General features: G+C 45.0%; 1 protein-coding gene across 2 annotated transcripts; it reads left to right on the top strand.

Annotated features, from left to right (window-relative positions):
• The first annotated feature begins 1,587 nt into the window (after positions 1–1,587).
• On the top strand, positions 1,588–17,608 carry LOC309528267 (uncharacterized protein). 2 transcript variants are annotated; one of them, XM_082215687.1, is made up of 3 exons: positions 1,588–2,145; positions 14,193–14,291; positions 16,352–16,537. In XM_082215687.1, the coding sequence occupies exons 1-3, from the start codon at positions 1,782–1,784 to the stop codon at positions 16,486–16,488; spliced, it is 600 nt and encodes a 199-aa protein (XP_082071813.1). In that variant the 5' UTR covers positions 1,588–1,781; the 3' UTR covers positions 16,489–16,537. The 2 variants fall into 2 exon arrangements, with proteins under 2 accessions (XP_082071813.1, XP_082071814.1); XM_082215688.1 differs by lacking the exon at positions 16,352–16,537 and adding an exon at positions 16,569–17,608 and having other exon boundaries at positions 1,602–2,145.
• The last annotated feature ends 396 nt before the right edge of the window (positions 17,609–18,004 follow it).

The raw sequence follows: 18,004 nt of genomic DNA, 5'->3' as shown, positions 1-18,004 counted from the left end.
GCTGCCTGTGGACAAACGCCAGCTCCCTCAGCCTGAAAGCGAGATGAGCGCTGCAACCCCATAGTCGCCTTTGTCTGGACTTAAACATCCAGGGGTCCTTTAACATTTTAACTTTTACCTTTATTTAGCACATTGAATTACATATTTGTTTAGTCATTTAGTCGTGTCTGACTCTTCATGACCCCATGGACCAGAGCACGCCAGGCACTCCTGTCTTCCACCGCCTCCCGCAGTTTGATCAGACTCATGTTTGTAGCTTCGAGAACACTGTCCAACCATCTCGTCCTCTTTTCCAGGGAGTCTTCTCTTCTCACAAGGTGGCCAAAGTATTGGAGCCTCAGCTTCAGGATCTGTCCTTCCAGTGAGCACTCAGGGCTAATTTCCTTCAGAATGGATGCGTTTGATCTTCTTGCAGTCCATGGGACTCTCAAGAGTCTCCTCCAGCACCATAATTCAAAAGCATCAATTCTTCGGCGATCAGCCTTCTTTATGGTCCAGCTCTCACTACCATACATCACTACCGGGAAAACCATGGCTTTAACTATACGGACCTTTGTTGGTCTGTATAGTTACATATACAGTATGTCATTTTACTCATTTTCATAATAGACAGCAGTGGCCAATAGATGGTGCTGTTGTTGTATTTAAATGTTTCAGCAAGAGATACAATCTTTTGAGTATTCAAAAAAAATAAATTTGGCTTTAAAAACATTTGCTCTACATTTTGCAGGAATAACAATAAGCAGTTCCCCCCCCCTTAAAAAAATGTTTAGGGATACTCTCGTTTTCCTACTCACATTAAAATATTCCCCTCAATGAGGCCAAACTTAGATTCACAAAATGATTAGGGGTATGCATATCCCTGTGTCCCCCCAGAAAAAGCATTGACAGTAAGTGTCAATCAGTAAGAACATAAAAAGAACCACTTTGTTTTTCTTGGTTATGATTGCATATATTGGAATCTATCTGTCTTGAGAGTGTACATTTGGGGGTAAAGTCAAACCATTGGAGAGTTACAGGCTGTGCTCCCCCCCCCCCCCGGAGGTAATCAAAGGTTCGGGAGCCAAAACATTCAACTCACAACTTACAAGAGAAAAGGGGAAATGTCACTCTAGACTCCCTGAATTAGCTGACTGGAAAGAGCTTCTGAAAGAATCCCTTTCCAAATTGAGAGGCACCGTATTTTTTTAGCAGAATACACACACACACACACACACACACACACACGTGTCAAAATACATAGTTCAGGTCTATTTATTTATTTAGATTTATTTATAACAGTATATATTGCCTTCTTGTAAAGTATCAGGGCAGTGTCCTTTTTAATGAAGTGCATTTTTCCAAATCAGAATGTGACCTGTTTTTGAGAAAGGCATTTGTAAAGAAGAAAGAAAGAAAGAAAGAAAGAAAGAAAGAAAGAAAGAAAGAAAGAAAAACTTTCCCAGTAATAAAGACAGATCATTGTTTCCCTTGTGGAAACAATTCCTGGACTTCAGCCAAGCAAGTCATAAATACAGATCGCAGTGTAGCAATGTCAGAAACGGCAAACCCTTCTGGCACTCTCTGCAGCAAGTGTGGTTTTGAAATGCTGTTTTGCAGCTATAGCTAGAAGGATGATTCACCCTCCCAGCAGGGCTTTGACTTGCTTTTGCATGTTTTGGGAGACCAGCTAGCTTTATAATGATCTAATTGCATACAGTGCACCTCCCAGAAGGTTTCTCTGCAAACTTCTGAGCAAAGCAGCAGAGGTGTATATAAAAGAGGAAAGTCCTTTCGGGACGATGGCGATCGGCTCCCACCAGCTGTTCCTCATGGCTGCAGACTTAACACTGGCTTCCGCCCTTTCCTTTGTCCTTTATGTGCTTGGCTGCCTTTTCCTTGCGAGCCTCTCCAGCTTGGTGATCTTCCACTTCTCCTTTGGGCTGCTGAAGAGAGCAAAGAGGAAAGCAAAGAGGAAAATCAGCCTGAAATGGAGAGCAATCCTGAGCCTGGTTTCTCGGAGCACCATCGGAGGGATGCTTGTGAAGAAATTAGACCGAGCAAGTTCTGGGTTGCTGGAGGTGCACCGCTCCTCAGAGGGAGAAAGGGCATCTATGCTGAAGAAGGAAAGCCCCTCAAACACCAGGGTGACACGACACACAGCGGGTAAGGAAAATAACCAAGCAGTGATGCAGACCCTCACTGAGAGCCCACTCTCTCGGGAAGGTATTTCCTAAAGTAGCTTGGGTTGTTTAGAATCTCAGGGCCTACTCAATCCCATTGATTTTATAGGACTGCTTCTGGTTGAAGACAACAGTTTGATTGGGCCTAGCTCTCCAGAATCCTCTCTTATTCTTCTCTCTGCCTTGGGTCTTCTTTCTGTTCCATACAGTGGCGTAGCGTGGGGGGCGCAGGGGGGGCCGGCCGCACTGGGCACAACATCTGGGGTTAGGGCAAATCCACGGGTTAGGGGGTGCAAATCCACGGGTTAGGGGGCGCAAATCCACGGGTTAGGGGGCGCAAATTACTTGCCTTGCCCCGGGTGCTGACAACCCACGCTACGCCACTGGTTCCATACATAATCTGTCGTTATGTCCTCGTTGGTGTGCAGATTGAGATAGAGAATGCTATTGTGCATGAAAGCTGTATCCCATGCCATATTATATTATGTGTGAAAAGATGTAACCCAAGGCAAGGTGCATTATTATTATTATTATTATTATTATTATTATTATTATTTGAATTTATATACCTCCCTATACTTGGGGGTCTCAGGGCGGTTCACAGAATAATATCAATATATAAAACCACAAAATACATAATAAAAATAAAAACAACAACCCAATAAAGGTAAAGGTAAAGGGACCCCTGACCATTAGGTCCAGTCATGGCCGACTCTGGGGTTGCGGCGCTCATCTCGCTTTATTGGCCGAGGGAGCCGGCGTACAGCTTCCGGGTCATGTGGCCAGCATGACTAAGCCGCTTCTGGCGAACCAGAGCAGCGTATGGAAATGCTGTTTACCTTCCTGCCAGAGCGGTACCTATTTATCTACTTGCACTTTGATGTATCTACTTGTAGTGGTGTGCTTTCGAACTGCTAGGTTGGCAGGAGCAGGGACCGAGCAACGGGAGCTCACGCTGTCGCGGGGGATTCGAACCGCCGACCTTCTGATCGGCAAGTCCTAGGCTCTGTGGTTTAACCCACAGTGCCACCTGCGTCCCCAACAACCCAATAGTCCCCTCCCAAAAAAACCCCTATATTTTAAAAGGGCATAGGATGTGCCTCAGATTAACCAAAGGCTTGGTTAAAAAGGAATGTTTTTGCCTGGCGCCGAAAAGTGTACAATGAAGACACCAGGAGAACTTCCCTGGGGAGAGCATTCCACAGATGGGGAGCCACTGCAGAGGAGGTGTTGCCACCCTCTGGACCTCTTGAGGAGGCACATGAAGAAGGGCCTCAGAAGATGATCTCAGGGTCTAGGTAGGTTCATATGGAATGAGGCAGTCTTTGAAGTATTGTGATCCCGAGCTCTGCATGAAAGTACATGGTGTCACCACTTGGCCGAAGCTAAGCCGGTCTGGGTTTGGTCAGTCCCTCAATTGCAGGGGAGGCCACTTGAGAACCCAAATCTAGTTCCATAGTGGAATCCCTTGAATTCCGTAATGAAACCCTTTGAGCTCCCTAACAGAATCACCAGAGTTCCGTGATGGGAGAAAGGTGGGATATTCATGGAGTGGAATTCAAAGATACGTTTCTACAAGTTGGTCTGAATGTCTTCTCTGTCTTACCGCAGAATCTCCTGTGCCAAAGCACCACAAACTGATGCCGTTGAGCCTTGCCTTCTCAATCTACCAGGAACCAGATCCTGAAACCTCTCTATAAGCAGAGCTGAACTAGTTTTCAGGCTAGGAGATGTAGCCCACCCTCAGCCTGCAAGTTTATATTAGACTGTACCACCAACTCTGTATGGGAAGGAGTCCAAAGAAAGAGGAGGAGACAGGCAAAGAAGACCTCAAGCCTGCTCCAGGTGGACTGTCCCCTCCTCCCTCCAGGCCATCTTCCATTAACTGCCCTGTAGAAAAAGGTGCTCCATTTTAGACTGTCCTGACCTCATCATAGGGCCATTTAGTACCACCTGCCCTGAGAGAAGTATTCCAGGAGAAACATAAACCAAAGAAGGCATCACTCAAGCCCTTGAGAGAGAGAGAGAGACTGATGTGTTTGAGTCTAGATGTATCAATGTTTGCCTTCTGCAGGAGTGATGTCATGATGTCTAACTATTACTTTAAAGTAATGATTGAGGCTTCGGAAATTTTAATTAAAAAAATAATGAAAGTATTGCTCTTTAATTGCATTATTGTGTACCACCCAAGGACATTAAGTAGTGAAGCATGGTTTTCAAATTGAACAAATAAATAACTAAAGCTGGGGGGATTGCATGCAAAGAAGACCCCAGAAGCTGCCCCAGTTGGACTGGCAGGGCTACCTGCCATTAACTGCCCTGTGGGAAGGATCTAAGGGGAAAGAGTGTCAGGGGCTGGACTGAGGAGGAATGGTTGGGGCCGCCCCCCTCTTCCTGCACATTCCCCAAAAGAGGAGGACAGTATAGATTTAGAACAGCGGTTTGCAGAAGGTCATAGTTCAGAGGCTGCAGAGAGGAGAAGCTGGGAAATATTGAGGGAGCAGCAGGAACAAGAAGCACGGGGGGGGGGAGACAGGTAACAGACTCAGTGTCTCTTGAAAGCATTCCTGACCCCCCCCCCCCTTCCAGAACCAGGCGTGCCTTTAGAGCAGTAAAACAGAAAGCTCAGAGGCAAAAAGCACAGATCAGCCAGCACAGGGGTGACGTAGAATAGTAGGGACTGAGGGGGTGGGACTTCACTTGGAGCAATGCCATTATCTAAGAGACTGCATTCCTTCGTCTCTTTCTGTGAATATTGAAGAAACTACAATTGTACCTTGGAAGTCAAACAGAATCTCTTCCAGAAGTACATTCAAATTCCAAAACACTCAGAAACCAAAGTGCAGCTTCTGATTGGCTGCAGGAAGCTCCTGCAGCCAGTTGGAAGGTACAGAAGCCCCACTGGACATTTGGCTTCCGAAAAAAAAGTTTAAAAACCGGAATACTCACTTCCGGGTTTCGACTGCTTGGGAGCCAAAATGTACGAGTACCAAGGTGTTTGACAACCAAGGTACAACTGTACTTGGTAAGAACTCTTCTGGTTTTTCTGCTTCTTGGCAACCCCCGGGAGAGAGATAGAATTCCCTGAAGGCTTGACAAAGAGGTTGGTACAGGAGGATGACATTAGGTGCTCCTATCTTCCAACTGGATTATCCTTCCACCTGCTCACAGGGCCACCTGCCACCAGCTGCCATATGGGAAGGATCTTGATGACATGTTAGATTGGGATACTGCCTAGCATTATTTTATGAATGCATTTTAAAGTTACTTGTAAGCCTCTTTGAAGGAATTTGCACCCTGAAGGGTGGGATATGATACGATACGATACGATACGATACAATAAGATACGATATTGTTGGTGCTGACCTTTAAAGCCCTAAACGGCCTCGGTCCAGTATACCTGAAGGAGCGTCTCCACCCCCATTTTTCTACCCGGAACTGAGGTCCAGCACCGAGGGCCTTCTGGCGGTTCCATCACTGCAAGAAGCCAAGTTACAGGGAACCAGGCAGAGGGGCTTCTTGGTAGTGGCACCCGCCCTTTGGAATGCCCTCCCACCAGATGTCAAAGAGAAAAATAACTACCAAACTTTTAGAAGACATCTGAAGGCAGCCCTGTTTAGGGACGCTTTTAATGTTTAATAAGTTGTTGTATTTTAGTGTTTTGTTGGAAGCCACCCAGAGTGGCTGGGGAAGCCCAGCCAGATGGGCGGGGTATAAATAATAAATAATTAATAATAATAATAATAATAATAATAATAATAATAATAATAATTAGATATGATAGACAAACAAAATAACATGGGAGCAACTTGCTCCAATGCCATTTGCCAGGTTAATTTACAGTTGATTTGGGTTCATTTGCAGGCTTCCTTCCTGGTGCCATGATCAGCACATGATGCCCAATGTGTGTGAGCTGGGGAAACCTTAAGACAGCGGCTTTTATGTGCTTGTGAAATGCTGTGATCTAGACAGGACAATGTAGGTGCCATCTGATAACATCGGCACAAACGTTTGAGCAGTTGAGAAACCCATGGCAGCTCTGGGATTCATCAGACCAATTTAGATCATCATTGCAAACACAAAGCTGAGTTTTTAGACCTTTTGAAAAACTGGTTGTATGTATCCACCTTTAATCTTCAACTGCTTTGAGTCCCTATTTGTCAGCCGGAGAAGAGAACAGAAATCTATTTAGACCATGTATTTGCCACATGACTTCTTGTCCTCCTGTTCATGTCAACATTCCTGAATCCTGGTCCCGTTGTCATCTCAATCTCGCCTTGGCTCCTGGTTGTGGGGAATTAAAAGGCTTGGATTTTCTGAATGAGTTCTAATATTTTTTTTAAAAAAGAGATTAGAACAGAATGGTTTCCAGGAGTGTTATCTGATGGATTACAGTAGGAACTGGGTCAAGACCTGCTGAGGGTCACGAAATGTAAGACAGGATCACGGACCATTTGCTGACTTTGACACAAATGTTCAGTGAGTTTGAGGAAATGAGATCAGAATCACAAAAGGCACACAGCGTGCTCACTTCATAGATCAGCGCATCACACGAAAATAATTTTTCTGACTTATGTAAGATGAGGAAAAGCATAAATACCCAAACAATTTCCAGAGGAGCTGAGAAGATTAAACTAGATATTTATAATAGGATTAATTTTTGCATTTCAAAATGTGGTGTTTCACCATACAGATCCTCACCCAATTTAGCATTGTTTGGGTATGAACAGAGCAGTGATTTTAGTGGTAGTGATGGCAAGGGATCAGTCCAGGTTTTCAGAAAATTGAGGATTTTTATTCCAGCCGATTTTCACCTCGTATCGTGTTTCTGGGCTGCAGAATCAAAACTTGTGAGAAGCTTGTTTTTAATCTTTCCAAAAGCTCTTTTTCAGAGCAGGGAAGCAAGATTACTGGTTACAGGGGAGGGAGGGGAAACCTGGAAATGCAATTTTATGAATTGCAGTGATCAAGCAATTTGTATTGGCCAGTCGTAGGACCAAAGGGGGCTGCTTCATACTGTATTTACTTGAATCCAATGCTCACCTTTTTGGCCAAATTACATTGCAAAAATTAAGGTATGTGTTAGATTCATTGGCACATTTACATTTGCTGGCAAATACTTTGGGGTTTCAAGGTTCAGAAAATGGAGGTGCACATTAGATTTGATGGCGCATTGGACCCGAGTAAACACGGTATTTGTTCATCTAGCCCAACATTGTCTGCCCCAACCCTCCTTCATCCTGGTGACTTGCAGATGTTTTAAATTATAACTCCCACCATCCCTGACCATTGCCCATGCTGCATCCAAAGCATCTGAAGGGCACCAGCTTGCAGAAGGTTGGTATAACTGAAAAGCGGCAGCTCTCCACATCTCAGGCAGCAAGAGAGTCTCAGGCACCTCTGTGGTGTCTGGTGCCCATTCTGGGAGCCCGACAGTAGGTGGCGCTAGAGCTAATGGGGACAAAATTAGAATTTGTTGGCTCTGCCTGCCTCCTGCTGAATTCTACAAGGGCTAACACTGAGACTAAGGAGGAGGAAGCTGACAGGCTGGGCCACCATAGGGCTGGTTGTCTACAAATAGGCAGGTGGAAGCTGGCTGAGGACAGTGCCCCCTTCACCCAAATGGACTATCTACCTTTTTTATGGGAGAAGCCAGGAATTGAACCTAGAACCTTATGTGTGCCAATAAGATGATCCGCCCGTGAGCTACAGTCCACCCCATACTGGGTATTTCTGACCAGGAGAACTTGTCTGAAGGGGGGAAAAAATGTTTTAGAAGAGTTGTCTTTTCTTCCAAGATGTTCGTTTTCCTCTACAGAGGGTTGGAGACTGTGGACAGATTGTAGCTTTTGCAGAGAGTTGCAGGCAGTATTGTAATGCGATACACTTTCTTTGTCCTTGTTGGCCGTGACCTTTGTTCAAACTAGTTTTGCAAGTTTCCCCGGAGTGTGTCAAGATCTCACCCACAGGAATGTGGCCGGTGCTGTTTGCAACAGAAATGTCTACAGTTTGCTGTGACCTCGAGAAGAATCCCTGCTGCCACCTTGCATCCTGTTCCCTGCCGCTGTTAGGAGAGGGTTAGATTTCTCTTGCTAAAGGTCTGAATTGAACACTTGCAGAGAGCTGTTGAAAGTACTCCGAGGGCCACAGGTTGTCCACCTGTAGTATTTGGAAATACCAATTTTTTTTTGCTCTATAGGACACACCAGACCATAGGACGCACCTTGTTTTAGAGGGAGAGAACAAGAAAAAAGATTTCTCCCCCTCTCTGCTCAGCGCCCCTTCAGCGAAGCGGCAGGAGAAACGGAGCCCCTTCCATTTCTCCTCCCACTTTGCTGAAGGGGCACTGCGCAGCTCTCCCTCTCTGCTGAAGCCAGGAGAGTCTTGCTCTCCTGGCTTCAGCAAAAGGAACCCGCAGCCTTCGGAGTGCAACGCGAGTTCCTGCTGCGCTCCGGAGGCTTCAGGCAGCTATCCCTGAAGCCTGGAGAGAGGGGTCGGTGCGCACTGACCCCTCTCACTCGCCAGGCTTCAGTGAAAGCAACATGAAGCCTCCAGAGCATGGAGGGAGCGCTCCCTCTGCGCTTCGGAGGCTTCACGTTGCTATCGCTGAAGCCAAGGAGCCTGCATTCGCTCCATAGGACACGGAAAGTGCATCCTATAGAGCGAAAAATACGGTAATTGTCAGGATACAGCTGGTGAAACAAGGGTTCACCACCCACCTATAATTTCAGGCCAGATTTCCTGATGCAAATCAGACCAAGTTCAATAGCACACATCGTCTTTTTGCACCAATTCTGTGTCCAGTTGTCTTTTCAACATTCAACTTTTGAATGCCTCTTTAGCATGTCTGAGAGATGAGCTCTTCTCTGTAATCCTCCTCCTCCTCTCCCCACTTCCCCCACTCCTTTGCTCTTTTCTGCTTGAGCATTTTCACCATGATGCTTTCACCGGCGGCATGAAAATGTATTTCCTATGCATTGACCCAGTTGCATAGCAAATCAAAGCCTTAATTTACGGGGCGGGTAGAGAGAAAGTGTTCTGACTGATACTCTCTGATCATCTGGTTTTTTTGACATTCGGGGTCAGGGGACTAGAGTTTGCTTGCAAAAGACTGTCAATATATTCGACGTCAGGTAATAAAATCCTAATTTCTGCCAGCAACTCGCTGAAAAGTTTTGATGAAAGAAAGACTTTGGAAGTAGTTACACATAAAACTGTCACACACAAACATCATGTTAGTCTTTAAGGTGTGACAAATCTCTTAATGTTTGCAGTAATTGACTAACATAGGTACCTTTATAGCGCGGGTGGCGCTGTGGCCTAACCAATGAGCCTCTTGGGCTTGCTGATCAAAAGGCCGGTGGTTCGAATCCCCATTACGGGGTGAGCGCCCATCGCTCTGTCCCAGCTCCTGCCAACCTAGTAGTTCAGAAGCACACCAGTGCAAGTAGATAAATAGGTACCACTGGGAAGGTAAATGGCGTTTCCGTGTGCTCTGGTTTCTGTCACAGTGTTCCGTTGCGCCAGAAGCGGTTTAGTCATGCTGGCCACATGACCTGGAAAGCTGTCTGTGAACAAGTGCAGGCTCCCTCGGCCTGAAAGTGAGATGAGCGCCATAACCCCATAGTTGCCTTTGACTGGACTTAACCGCCCAGGGGTCCTTTACCTTTTTAACTTACCTTCTAGCATATAATACCTTATACCAAGTCAGAAAAGCCACAGAGTCAATAGGCCCTCTACCACTTTCTAATTTTGATGCATTTAGGAACTGGTTCCTGCACTGACACTTGCAGGGAGCAGTAAATCTAATTTGGGGTAGTTCTGCGGTTAAATTACTTTGGATGATTTACATCAAGGTATATATCTCTCTATATATTTTAAATGAACACAGTGGCGTAGCGTGGGTTCTCAGCACCCGGGGCAAGGCAAGTAATTTGCGCCCCCTAACCCGTGGATTTTAGCACTCGAGTCTCTTCCGCGCCCCCCCAGATGTTGCACCAGGTGCAGCAGGCCCCCCTGCACCCCCCACACTACGCCACTGCTCCCACCACAAGTCTTCAGGACAGCCTTCCGAAGGCTGGCGGCGGGAGGAGGTCAGTGGGGTTCCTGCTTCTTCGAGGAGGGCCGGCCAAACGCCCCCCCCCAAATGTTGCGCCCGGTGCGATCGGCACCCCTGGCACCCCCCCACGCTACGCCACTGAATGAACACTCTTGCTCACTCTTCTAGGCCTAAATACCTAGAGTGCTCTTTTGTTGCTCCAGTTCCTCTGAAGTCACCCACTCAGGAAAAAGTCACCTCCCAGTCTCAAGTATTCCTGCTTCATGATAGCTTACTTCAGGGATGGGGAACCTGATGCCTCCAACTCCCATCAGCCCTAGCAAGCATGGCCAATGATGGGACTTGTAGTCAAGGAATACCTTGAGGTCCATGGTTTTCCCCACCCCTGGTCCACGTCCCTAATTCAGGAGTCGTTCCTCCAGCCACCACTCACTCAATCCTTCTGAATGAGACTCAACGAGACTGTCTGGACTTTAAGATCAGCTTCTAGTGATCTTTGATCTGTTGATACCAGTTGGCAGCTTGACAGATACCAAGAGACAGGATTTTTTCTGGGATGGCTTTGAATTTCCTCCCATGCCTGGCTCCATCGCTGTTGCTTTTCGCAAAAGAAACCTTAAGGCCTTTTTTTTTTTTTTTTGCTGAATCTGCCTTTTGTAAATTGCTGTCCCATGTGATAACAGTTATACTGCTCATTTTAAAGGGGAGTATAATGCAGGTTTAATTTGATGGTTTTATATTGCATGTTGTTGCTTATTTAGGGCATTATGCTTGCGAGGGCAGCAGTTTAGAAATCTTTTATGAAATAAAGTATCGGTTGCCGTCCTGCCTGGAAGCTAGATATGAAACAGACCAAGTTGCAAAAGCATCCCTTCCAACAGGTGTGGGAGAGCTATTCTTTGTATCTAAAATCTGGGATGCAGCTTTTGTCACACCTAACACGTCAACCTAACAGAAGCTGGGGGAGGGGGGGCATAGCAACCGAGATGTGACTGCTTTGTCTCCGTACACTTAAGACAATTACAAACGCTACTCAGAAAGTGTGGATTTTTTAATTGCAGCCTGGTGCTCCAACCTGGCTTTTAATTATAAACCTCTGCCCTAGAACCGGTTATTAATTGCAGTGCTCAATCTAAGAAGATGTGAAGTTGCTGCGCTATAGTATTGTTGCCTCCTCAAAAGCACAGGCCCTCCCAGCAACTTTTTAGAAATCCAAATTTCTATAGCAGAGATGGGGAACATGTGGCTCTCCTACCTTGTCAGTCTCCAAGCGCTTTTCAGGCCCAGCAAGCGTGGTTGGCGAGCGGAGATGATTACAGCTCAGCAACATCTAGAGAACCACATTTTTCCATCCCCTGCCCTGTTGAAACAGAAGCATTTATTTATAATTGAAGGCAGCCATCTTGACACTGCAGTCATATGTTGCAGAATAGGAGGTGAAGTGGTTTTTAAGCGCTTCATTTCAGAAAAGGTTTGCTAGTGTGAAGTCCGGGCTACCACTTTAGAAGTTCATGGGAGACCCTGAAAACTGTTTTATTCTAAAGTTATGCAGGTACAGTATTTCTTCTAAGAAAGAACTCAAGGGGGTCCCAGGTCAGTCTCCCATCCATGTACCAACCAGACCCAAACCAGCTCAGCTTCAGCAAGGTTCCCACAATGTGTGCTGCCAGACCATCCTTAGGATCAACACTCCAGTTTCATGGATTCGCTGCAACTGATAGGTTTCCGCTGCCCCAGACAGTAAACAGGAATGCCTTTCTTTCACAACAGTCAGCTCCTGTCTGTTTGGGGATCTGGCATTTTCAGCACACATTGACTCCTCCTTTGGGCCTTCATGCTGAACTTGGGAACCATAATAGTCTGAACTAGACCCAGTGCATGTTGGAAGATGCGCGTTCCAATCCTTCATTGCTAGAATGTGTGGACATCCCATGAATGTGAATGTTGGGAGACTCAGAACACATATAGTGAAACTTGTTCCTGCAGGACTCTACAATTCTATGATTCTGTGATCTAGTAGACTATTAAATATATATATATATATATTTAAGCTAACATTTGTTAACCCTGAATGGGGCTTACTGGGTGTTTATGGGATGCAGGTGGTGCTGTGGTCCAAACCACTGAGCCTCTTGGGTTTGCCAATCAGAAGGTCAGCAGTTTAAATCCCCATGACCGGGTGAGCTCCCATTGTTCTGTCCCAGCTTCTGCCAACCTAGCAGTTCGAAAGCACACTAGTGCAAGTAGATAAATAGGTACCGCTGCAGCGGGAAGGTAAATGGTGTTTCCGTGCGCTCTGGTTTCCGTCATGGTGTTTGGTTGGACCAGAAGTGGTTTACTCATGCTAGCCAGAAAGCTATCTGTGGACAAACGCCGGCTCCCCCAGCCCAAAAGCGAGATGAGTGCCTCAACCCCTTAGTCACCTTTGACTAGACTGAACCGTCCGGGGGTCCTTCACCTTTACCTTTATGCTTGGCTGGGGCTAGTGGGAGCTGTGTTCAAAACATATGGAGGGCACCAGGTTGGTGAAGGCTGATATAAAATGTCTCATCAGAGGAAGATTTAGTTCCAGGTACATGAGGGATGCAGGCGGCGCTGTGGGATAAACCACAGAGCCTAGGACTTGCCAATCAGAAGGTTGGCGGTTCGAATCCCTGCGACGGGGTGAGCTCCCGTTGCTTGGTCCCTGCTCCTGCCAACCTAGCAGTTCGAAAGCATGTCAAAGTGCAAGTAGATAAATAGGTACCGCTCCGGCGGGAAGGTAAACGGCGTTTCCATGCGCTGTTCTGGTTCGCCACAAGCAGCTTAGTCATGCTGGCCACATGACCTGGAAGCTATACACCAGCTCCCTCGGCCTATAGAGCGAGATGAGCGCCGCAACCCCAGAGTCGGTCACAACTGGACCTAATGGTCAGGGGTCCCTTTACCTTTACCTTACATGAACCAATAGCACTGATCTCGGAGCTTACTTCCTAAGCTTATTTTTCCCACCGCCACTTGAAAGGCTCAAGACAATTTCTATAGCAGAGGTGTTTAAACTGTTTAACAAACCACCGAAAACATTTTGTACTGTTTGCCGTACACCAGGTTGATAAATGAAGACTTATACCTACAACCCCATGAATGCTCCCCTGGGAGTAAGGACCAATAAGCACAATGAGACTTACTGTAGTGTAAAAGTGGGTAAATATGAGCTGCAAGCCAGACCTCTGAGGAAGTAACCAGATGGATTAAGTTAAACAGGAGGATAATGAACAACCGTTCAAACAGCAAACACGATAAATAAAGGGAAACAAACACAGCCAATTCTATGCAGCCACTGTTCCTTCTTCACGGGGCAAATAAGAACCATCATATTTAAAGTTAAGCATGAAATCTGAGGTCCCAACCAAAGAAGAACGGCAGCTTAAGTTGACAGAATATGCACAGCTTGCAGACTTAACATATAGAATAAGAGAACAAGAAGAACATACGTTTAGAGAAGATTGGAAAACGTTTCTTGAATATATGGGAAATAACTGTTGTATAGCTGAAAACACTGTCAGCATTCAGATAAATTGAACAGTGTAAATAAAGTTTTGATAGATGTAATAATGGAAAACTGAATGGTATAGTTTATGTAAAATATGCAGGGATATGTAAAATGAACCATGGAAAGTCACTGATGTAAAAATGAGTACTTTAAATTGTAAAACAGAAAATTTAATAAAAATTGTATTTATAAAGTTAAGCATGAAATCTGGGAGCGATTCCACCAGGACTTGGACTTGCCCCCAAACTCAGTAAAATAAGCACAAGGTTCCCAAATGCTGACTTAGCATCTTTTATAGTAAATGAAGTACCTACATATTACCATTTAAAGTCCCACCACCAGCAGAGGAACAGTTTGAAGTCTGTACCCAGAAGGGAATGAGTTATTGATTATGCAAACTTTTAAACTATATCATAACATAATATTTTAAATTTGTCAGGAATGCCTGGAGTGCTGAAGAATCCTGCTGTCAGGTTCCAGGAAGAGGAGGCAGAGACACGAAATGAATATAAGCAGAAGAATGGTATTTTGACACCTGGTAAGAGGAGAATTAAGGTTCAGCCTTACAAAACGTGGTGGGATATACAGGGACTCATTTGAGTAGACATTTTGCTCCTCCAAATGGTTGCAACTCAATCCTTTGCATGCTTCACTCCTAAAACACCAGATCAAATGGTACTCACTTCCAAGCAGTCCTAATTTTTGTAGAAAAAGAGGTGCCGGAACTCACCATGAACACCTCCCTTGTTCTCCTAGAATGGCAATGGCACCCACCTGAGAGGTGCCAGAACCATCAAGTTTCAGTTGGAAAAAAGTTGTGCTTCCAAGTCACTTCCGAGGATACAGAGAGCTGTTAGGAGACTCCCATTTCCCTGTGAAGTTACAATTCTCTCTCTCTCTCTCTCTCAAATTTATTTATTTGGTTTTTTCCAAATTAAAATTTTACAATCACATATCCAATATAAAAACAAGATTCCAAAGAATCTCCTGGACTCCCCTCCTCCTCTTTGTGGGTCCTATTGTTAGTCCTTTCCACTTGCATCTTTCATAATAATCCAAATCTTTTACATCTCCATTAGGTCCAAAATTCACCATTAAACTACAAGTGTTATTCCAACCCCACTAACAATTTTAGCTGCTTAGACTGGTTTTTAAGAAAGGTGATAAATTTTCCTGATTCCTTATTAAAATTTTGGTCTTCCTGATTTCTGAGTCTTCCAGTCATTTGTGCCATTTCGGCATAGTCCATCAACTTGATCTGCCGTTCGTCTCTGGTCAGGACTTTATATTCTTTCCATCTCTGGGCTAGTAGCAATCGTGTAGCCAGAGTCACATACATAAATAGTCTTTTCTGCTCCATTGGGAGTTACAATTCTCAGAGTGGTTTAACGACCAATTGCTCTTCATGGGGAACTCTGGGAACCAGGGGTGCCAATTTGAATAAAATATTGGGGTGGGGGCAGGTAAGCCCCACCCTGCATAAACCTACCACATGACATGGTGCGCAGACACCATTTGAATAGCAATGCCCATTGACTTTGGAGGAGGGCTGGCCCCCTCAAATATTTTATTGTGGTAGCCAAAGACACTTCAGCCCCTAGGAGTTGCCTCCTATGATGGGAACTGTAGTCCTACTGTGAGGGGAATTCGCTCTTCCTAATAACTCTCAGCACCCTTAACAAACCTCAGCTCTCATAATTTCCTGGGGGAAGCCATGACTGTTTAAACTGTTATCATAGTCAGTGCTTTTTTTCTTTAAAAAAAAAGTTTAGGGCTACTCTCAATTTCCTACTCATATGCGCTGTGGGTTAAACCACAGAGCCTAGGACTTGCCAATCAGAAGGTCGGCGGTTCAAATCCCCATGGCGGGGTGAGCTCCCATTGCTCAGTCCGTGCTCCTGCCAACCTAGCAGTTCAAAAGCATGTCAAAGTGCAGGAAGGTAAACGCCGTTTCCGTGCACTGCTCTGGTTCACCAGAAGCGGCTTTGTCATGCTGGCCATATGACCCGGAAGCTGTACACCGGCTCCCTCAGCCAATAAAGCGAGATGAGCGCCGCAACCCCAGAGTCGGTCACAACTGGACCTAATGGTCAGGGGTCCCTTTACCTTTACCTTTATTGAAATACTGCCCCTCAATGAGGCCAAACTTAGATTCACAAAATGTTTAGGGGTATGTGTACCCCTGCGTACCCCCAGAAAAAAAGCACTCATAGTGCTTCAAATGTATGGGGCATATATGGCCAAAATCTTGTAGCCATTTATTGACTCAGGCTTAGTTTGTCTGACATTGTCCAACACTCTCTCCTTCGTGAATGGAGTCTTTCCCCATTTCTCTCTTTCTGCTGAATACTCACCTCTCTGGCCAAGTTATTTTAGCCTACAGTAAACCTAGCTGTCTTATGAAGCCTTTTGCCAGTTTTCCTTCCCACCATTCCCTACCCCCAGCCACCCAAAATTGGGCCAGGTGTTGAGATGTATGGGGAATATGACATTTGCTGTCCGGGACAGTGAGGGAAATGACTGAGGTGACACACAACGCTAACCAGGGCATTACCCTAGAGCAGATGTATGTTTTCTTTTTCTCTCTCTCTTTTGCAGCTTTCTTTATTGCCCTCATTTGGCTTCCATTGAAAATTGCATGCCCATGTCTGAGGAAGAGAAGTTGTCTCTGGCGACTGTGTACATTTGGGGGGGGGACTACAAGATTTGCTCTGGGACTGAGTGAAAAGAATTGAAGGGAAGATGACAAAGAGTGCTTGGTCTGGGCACCGCCTTTGAACCGTCCATTTTGAATACTATTATAATTTTTTTGCAGCTGTCATCATTGGCCTCCTTTGGACTCCAGTGACCACTGTGTTCTCACGCCTGAAGAACAGAAGTCCCCAGATTCTTACAACCCTCTCAAAATCTCAAGAGTGACGGGTGAAGCTGACTAGGCCTGTAACACAGAGAGACTGGTGGAGCTTGCTTAGCTTGTGATGTGCAGATGCAGAATTTGAATGTGTGGAAACCATCCGCTGCTAATAGGGATGAGGAGAAAATTGCCGCAATTTGCATTTTCACCTGCGATTCCCGAAACAAAATGCAGCTCTCCTCAGAAATTCTTTTATATTTATATATATTAATTTTATTAGTTTTCCAAATTATAACAAATTGATCCAAATTATTAAGATTTAATACAACTTTTTTTTAAAAAAAAACAAACAGTTTTCCCGCTCCTGTTACAATCATATGTTCATTGCTTCCTGATGTTGCCACTTCATTCTTCTTCTTTAATCACCTTCTCATCCTTCTGTTAATTTTAATCCATTTTCAAAGCTGACCTTTCTTGTTCCCTTGCAATCAGCACCTTTGTTGTTTCGCAAACATATAGATATCCATTTCACGCGTGTAGTCCTTCCAGCACTCTGTTCCCAAACCTGAAGAGTAGAGATAATTTATTGCCCCCATCCTTTGTCCATTCACATTCCACTCCTTTGAAAACATTCCTTCAGTTGTTCAAGGAGTTGCTGGGTTATAAATAACTTCCTGACAAGATGCCTGCTCCGCCATTTATGTCTGCCATTAAAATTCTGAGGATTATTTTCCTCATTCTGCAGTTAAAAAACAAAGTCACATATATAAACTCTTGCCAGATGTAATTAGCAGTCCTTCGTCTTGCCAAATTCCTCTCTCCTCCACTTCAGGTCTAGTTCGAAGATGATTTGAATTGCGTCCATTTAACCTCGGTCAAAATTCACACTTCTCCAAATGTTGTGATGCTGTCCCACAGTGAAATAATTTGTGTATGAAGATGTGTATGTTGGGGGAAGGTGTACATAAAAATGCAGCTGTGAAAATAAAATATCAAATGCATATAGGGGGAATTGCTTGCCAATACGCCGATATTAGTCTGAATGCCACAAAAAATGGTGTCTACTGAGAGAAATGTGCTGACGAATTTACACGAGGACATTTTTTTAAGGAAATGCAAACTGGTGACGAACTGAATTTTCTATCAGCAAAATGGCAGACAGAGAGAAACTGAAATTGACAAGGTTCATCCCTCCGTAATTCCAATTCCAAAGGGAGAAACAGAGACTAGATTTACAACATAAATGGGCCGTTTATGTGCTACCATATTTAGCTGAGTTGCTTTTTACATAGCACACAATTGCTGGGCAACATGAACATGATTGTAAGTGAATATTAATGTTGTTTCTACAGTATTCAATTGATTACAGCTTCTTTTCTAACCCTGTTTGCACATAC

This window comes from Podarcis vaucheri (assembly GCF_965113315.1).
Source record: "Podarcis vaucheri genome assembly, chromosome: 3".
NCBI classification, from domain to species: domain Eukaryota; kingdom Metazoa; phylum Chordata; class Lepidosauria; order Squamata; family Lacertidae; genus Podarcis; species Podarcis vaucheri.
The sequence above is the reverse complement of the archived record's forward strand: the minus strand, read 5'-3'. Positions and strand labels throughout refer to the sequence as shown.